Genomic DNA, 6,626 nt, shown 5'->3' on the forward strand with positions numbered 1-6,626 from the left:
CCAACACCTGCTGCAGCCAAATAAAATAAATCTATAAAAACAATTTAATGAATTTAAATATAAAAACCAATATTCAACTCAATCGTTGGAGAAATTTTTACACGTATTTGGAACGATGTGGGTATATGAATCTAACTTTCCAACTAACCGACAAATTCTAGAAAATGATCAAATATCTGCACTAAAAATTTACTGTTCAAATTGAGATGTTCGGTTAATTATAACATCTACACCAGATTTCATAGACTTTCAATATAAAAAAAGAATTAAAAAACCTCATAATAACTTCTTCTATGTAAACTAAGTAAAATGCATTATTAACAACAATTTTGTTACCAGAAAATTCTTTTTTTTCCCCAGAAAATTTAAAGTCACATCCTTGGTTCACATTCTACTGCTTCGAGAAAATATAAAGGGGTTGAACTGCCCATGGGGTTAGAAAGAGGCACCACTGAAGTTAGGTAATAATGCAAGGAAATATCTGATGAACGCCAAACAACATGTGCCGTAAGTGCTCTGAGGAGGAAAAGATGGGATGTAGGAGAGCCAAGCAAGTCTTCAACAGGTGGTGGTGGTTTAGTCGCTCTTCTCTGTCTGACTCTTGCGACTCCATGGACAGGCTCCTCTGTCCATGGGATTTCCCAGACAAGAATACTGGAGTGGGTTGCCATTTCCTTCTCCACTGGATCTTGCCGACCTCGGGATCGAACTCCAGTCTCTTGCATTGCGGGCGTATTCTCTACACACCTATGAGATTCAAGAGATGCACCGCAGGATGTGCCCCGCCCGGAACGCGCTGGGTCTTTTGACCCCGCCGCCCCGCCGTAGCCGCGCTTCACGCCCCGGGTTCGCAATGGCGGACGTGTCCGAGAGGACGCTGCAGTTGTCTGTACTGGTGGCTTTCGCCTCCGGAGTGCTCGTGGGCTGGCAGGCAAACCGGCTGCGGCGGCGCTACCTGGACTGGAGGAAGAAGAGGCTGCAAGACAAGCTAGCGGCGACGCAGAAGAAGCTGGATCTGGCCTGAGATCCCCGCCCTGTTGGTCCGCGCCGACTCCCGCGCGACCACCTCGAGGGCATCTAGCCTGTCCCGTGCGGGGCCTCGGCCATAGCTAGGCCCGTCTCACGCCCTCCGCCCGCAGTGCCAGGCTTGTCTTGGAGTTGGTGAGCAGTATTTATAGCAGCGCTTTAAGGGGGGATTTTGGGGATAGACCAGTATCTTGCGGCAAGGGGGTTTCTAGGGCCCCAGAAAGAAGAGAAAGTTCTGTTTTCCGTGGTAACGCACACTTTGGTGCCATAGATCAGTCCCCTGCGCGTGTTTAATGGGACTGCCTTAACCACGAGCAAAGTCATTGCACCTTGACAACATTAAGCTTCTAAATGGAAAACACTCGAAAGAATAGAAAAAAGACGGACCGTGGAGGTGTTCCTACCACTCTTTTCTCTCCCTGATCAGTTTATATTTTAAAATATCTTTGATAGCACCGTAGTACATCTTTGCATTCATGCTTTGTCATCTCCAGTCTAAATTCTTAGCTTTTTGGCAGGCTGGGAAAGTGGGAAGAACAGTGGCTTGTAAGTCAGGAGCTTTGAATCCAGTCTTGGCTTTTTCATTAGAGCTCTGCAAACTTCCAGGGTCTTACAGGTTTTCTTATCTGTAACACCAGATCTTGTTGGTCATGGTTTAACTAAACAGTAAAAATAATTTGAAGTTATCCATTACGTATTTCTAATTTTTATTTTTCTTTTATGTTTCCAACAGCTCATTGAAGGTGGATATGGAGAACTGGACAGAAATAATTTCTCCTTGCACTTTATGAATCAATTTTATTTTTAAAATAAAAAAAATGTAAACGTATTTGAACCTTTTATTAAAAGGGAAAAGAGTATCATTGCATTAAGAGAGCTGGAGCCTCAAAACTGATAATTACTGGTTTTGATCACATACCATGTTTTCTAAGGAATCTGTGCTGGTTCGTTGGTACAACTGCAAAGCAAAGTCGGTCTAGGAACCATTACCAGTCCCTTTGCTCAGCAGATTTGCTGGAGCTATTCTGGAAACCAAACAACTGTGTAAAAATACCTGAGGTAAGGGAATATATGTAAGACCTTTACACTTCTGAGGGTAACAACATATAAGGGTATGAGGGTAACAAAGTATAAGTTTTTATTGACAGAAATTTCTTTTGTATTGTTAACAAAATATACATGTAAAGGAGAAAACTCACTGAATAGAGCTTAGTGATAAATCCCCAAAACAGTTGACCCTTGAACAACATGGGTTTGAATTGCACAGGTCCACTTACGTGTGGACTTTTTTCGATAAGTCTCCATGTAAGTGACCCACTGTCCACTTACTGTCCGTGGTTGGTTGAGTCCATGCATGTGGAAACGTGGACAGGAGTAGTCGGCTATGCCACTTGAGCATCCTTAGAGCTTGGTATCCGTCGCAGCTCCTGGAACCAGTCCTCCAGTGGTACCAAGGGACGTCTGTGTCTAAAAATCAAGAGTGAGTGACCAAGTCCCTATGTGCTAAGTCGCTTCAGTCGTGTCTGACTCTTTGCGACCCTATGGACTGTAGCCCACTAGGGTCTTCTGTCGATGGGATTCTCCAGGCAAGAACACTGGAGTGGGTTGCCATTTCCTCCTCCAGGGGTCTTCCCGAGCCAGCTCTCTTACGTCTCCTGCACTGGCAGGTGGGTTCTTTACCATTAGCACCACCTGGGAAGACAGTGGTGCCTCCAGACTATCGGTATGTGCCCAGTTAAGCATCTGGGTTATGACTGGTTCTCTCTGGGGCTGTTCTGGTGCCAGGTGCCTGGTGCACCTGGTTTTTCCAATGTTGACTCCTTTTCTAGTGCTGATGTGTAGCCCCTGGACACACTCGTCTCCCTCTCCTAACTCACCTCAGTGTCCATATCCCTGCCCCCCAGTGCCTGTGCTGTTCAGCCCCAAGTTTCGCCTCGTCCTTACATGGTTTAAGCCGGCCCACAGCACTCCTCATCTGCCCCTTGATTTCTGCCTACTGCATCTTTACCCCATGCCCAGGTGTTCCCATCCCTGTGGTGGACAGCTACCTCTGACATTGCCTCTCACTGTTTCTCCTCTATGTCTACCCCTTGCCCTACTTAAATGTGTTTTTTTTTTTCCTTGAAAATACTACCTTACTTGGAGATGTTACTTTTTCCGTTAGCCACTGCTTCTGCTGCTGCTTCAGTCGTGTCCGACTCGGTGCAACCCCATAGATGGCAGCCCACTAGGCTCCTCCATCCTGGGATTCTCCAGGCAAGAACACTGGAGTGGGTTGCCATTTCCTTCTCCAGTGTATGAAGGTGAAAAGAGAAAGTGAAGTTGCTCAGTCATGTCTGACTCTTAGCGACCCCATGGACTGCAGCCTACCAGGCTCCTCTGCCCATGGGATTTTCCGAACATCAACCTTGTATGGCTTCCTCATAGGAGCTACTGAAAAAGAATTTAACAGCTTTGGGAGAGGCTTGTAGTGGAGAACTAGTCCACTATGAGCCTCTGAAACTTAAAATTTTACATTTTACATCTCTCAGGGAGGTTTGTAATAACATTTCCCCACCTGGAGGTCATTCCTATAAATCCAGTTCCCAAACTCTTCCCCCTACACCAATGATCTGAGCTCACTTTTAAAAAGATGAAAAAGAATTTAACAGCTTCAGAGAGACTTATAGTGAAGAACTAGTGGCTAACATAGAGAAGGCAATGGCACTCCACTCCAGTACTCTTGCCTGGAAAATCCCATGGACAGAGGAGCCTGGTAGGCTGCAGTCCACGGGGTCGCAAAGAGTCGGACATGACTCAGCAACTTCACTTTCACTTTTCACTTGCATGCATTAGAGAAGGAAATGGCAACCCACTCCAGTGTTCTTGCCTGGAGAATCCCAGGGACGGGGGAGCCTGGTGGGCTGCCGTCTCTGGGGTCGCACAGAGTCGGACACAACTGAAGCGACTTAGCAGCAACAGCAGCATTCCTCATACATGTACACATATGTAAGGGGTTTATTTGTTTATTTTTACCAACATAGAATTGTATCATCTTCATGACCCTGTAATTTTTTTCATTTAAAATATGGAGCTCCCTATAAAACAGAAAGTTGTCCTAATTTATTTAGAGACATATGTAAAATAAATAAGGATTTCCTAAATGACAGACTGTTTTTAGTGCAGTTTTTTTTTCTTCTTACCTCTTACAAGATCATTAGAAGTACTGATTTGTCAGTCCATCTGACAATATAACACTACTCAGTTGTTGGAATTTTAGTGGAAAAACTGGCTAAGTGAATTTTAAGTATCATGAGCTGTAATGAAGAAGTTTATTCAAAATAAAGACAGGAGCTATAACTAAAGCAGAGCAACAGTAGAATAGTTGAGTGTACTAGAATATGTCACACAATGAAATGTCAGAGCAATGAGAGGGAACAACCTACAGCCTACACGATGATATAGATGCATTGCACAAATAGGTTGCGTGAAAGAAGCCTGACAAGATGCCAGTACCCTGTGTGAATCCATTATTCAGTTCAAAAGGAAGCAAGACAAATTTTTACAGGTAGAGGTTGGGGTCAGTTCAGTTCAGTCGCTCAGTCGTGTCCGACTCTGCGACCCCATGAATCGCAGCACGCCAGGCCTCCCTGTCCATCACCAACCCCTGGAGTTCACTCAGACTCAAGTCCATAGAGTCAGTGATGCCATCCAGCCATCTCATCCTGTCGTCCCCTTCTCCTCCTGCCCCCAATCCCTCCCAGCATCAGAGTCTTTTCCAGTGAGTCAACTCTTCACATGAGGTGGCCAAAGTACTGGAGTTTCAGCTTCAACATCATTCCTTCCAAAGAACACCCGGGACTGATCTCCTTTAGGATGGACTGGTTTGATATCCTTTCAGTCCAAGGGACTCCCAAGAGTCTTCTCCAACACCACAGTTCAGAAGCATCAATTCTTCAGCCCTCAGCTTTCTTCACAGTCCAACTCTCACATCCATACATGACCACTGGAAAAACGATAGCCTTGACTAGACGGACCTTTGTTGGCAAAGTAATGTCTCTGCTTTTGAATATGCTATCTAGTTTGGTCATAACTTTCCTTCCAGGCAGTAAGCGTCTTTTAATTTCATGGCTGCAGTCACCATCTGCAGTGATTTTGGAGCCCCCCAAAATAAAATCTGACACTGTCTCCACTGTTTCCCCATCTATTTGCCGTGAAGTGATGGGACCAGATGCCATGATCTTCGTTTTCTGAATGTTGAGCTTTAAGCCAACTTTTTCACTCTCCTTTTTCATCAAGAGGCTTTTGAGTTCCTCTTCACTTTCTGCCATAAGGGTGGTGTCATCTGCATATCTGAGGTTATTGATATTTCTCCTGGCAATCTTGATTCCAACTTGTGGAGTTGGGGTGGTGTTTACTTTGAGTGTAGGAGTGGAGGTGGGCGAGGACTAGAAAAAAGGGAAGACTGCTAGGATGTCGGATACCACCAGTATCCAAATCTGGTTGATGTTACATGGAGCTGGGTTCAAAGTGAAAATTAAGTGAGGTGGTTCTTGTCACTTCTGTTGAAGAAAGAACACAAATAGCATGGCTCTTGGCCTGTGGGATTAACTTGTAAACGGGTATCAATGTGGTTCATTTTTTAAAAAGTGAGCTTCCGTGTAGTGGGAAGTTTGGGAATTGGATTTATAGGAATGAGTCCCACTTGAGGAAATGTTATTACAACCTCCATGAGAAATGTAAAATGCAGCGCATAATCATGGTTTATAGACTTCCTGTAGAACAGAATGACCATCCCTAGACCATAGAATTCAGGATGCAAAAACTACAATTAAGTGATACTCCAGCAATATCCCAAATAGCAAAGAATTAAATACTGCCTTTGTGAAGTGAGAGTATGCAGCAGAACCACGTATCCCGTATAAGCCATGTAAGAAAACGATTTGTACAGTTCATTTAAGGACCTCAGTGGTTCAGACGGCAAAGAGTCCACCTGCAATGTAGGAGGCCTGGGTTTCATCCCTGGGTGGGAAAGATCTGGAGAAGGGAATGGCAACTCACTCCAGTATTCTTGCTTAGAGAATTCCACGGACAGAGAGGAGCCATGGGATCCCAAGAGTCCGACGTGACTGACTGAGCGACTAACACAAGATTAGTTTAGCAAAACTGGTACGTGCAGGCTCAGTCGCTTCAGTCGTGTCCGACTCTTTCCCACCCTATGAACTGTAGCCCGCCAGGCTCCTCTGTCCATGGGATTCTCTAGGAAAGAATACTGGAGTGGGTTGCCATACTCTCGTCCAGGAGATCTTCCCCACCCTGCTGGCTTCTGCATTGCCGGCGGGTTCTTTACCGCTGAGCCACTGGGGACTCCGAGTAACCCTGCAGGAACGTGGTAATACTGAGTATTATGGGACTTGTAGTTTCGGACGCAGCGGCATATTCTCCCCGACCTCCACCCCAATCCTTTGGGACTGGCCAGGAAAAAGTGACTTGCTGGGCAGTGGACCTGAGAAGCGAGCTCCGGCCCTGCGGATTGAAGGAGCCGCTTCCTCAGGAGACGACCAACCCCACACTCTTCCAGAATCAGCTTCCCGGCGGGCTGCCGGGCGCTGCGGCGGACG

The 6,626-nt window shown here is 45.8% G+C and overlaps 1 protein-coding gene across 1 annotated transcript; it reads left to right on the forward strand.

Annotated features, from left to right (window-relative positions):
• The first annotated feature begins 816 nt into the window (after window positions 1-816).
• MTLN (mitoregulin) lies at window positions 817-1,868 on the forward strand. The gene is made up of 2 exons (XM_040267547.1): window positions 817-1,161; window positions 1,760-1,868. Exon 1 carries the CDS (start codon window positions 854-856, stop codon window positions 1,022-1,024), a length of 171 nt encoding a protein of 56 aa, XP_040123481.1. The 5' UTR covers window positions 817-853; the 3' UTR covers window positions 1,025-1,161; window positions 1,760-1,868.
• The last annotated feature ends 4,758 nt before the right edge of the window (window positions 1,869-6,626 follow it).

The sequence above is a fragment of the Oryx dammah genome, unplaced genomic scaffold (genome assembly GCF_014754425.2).
Source record: "Oryx dammah isolate SB20612 unplaced genomic scaffold, SCBI_Odam_1.1 HiC_scaffold_25, whole genome shotgun sequence".
Classification (NCBI taxonomy): Eukaryota; Metazoa; Chordata; class Mammalia; order Artiodactyla; family Bovidae; genus Oryx; species Oryx dammah.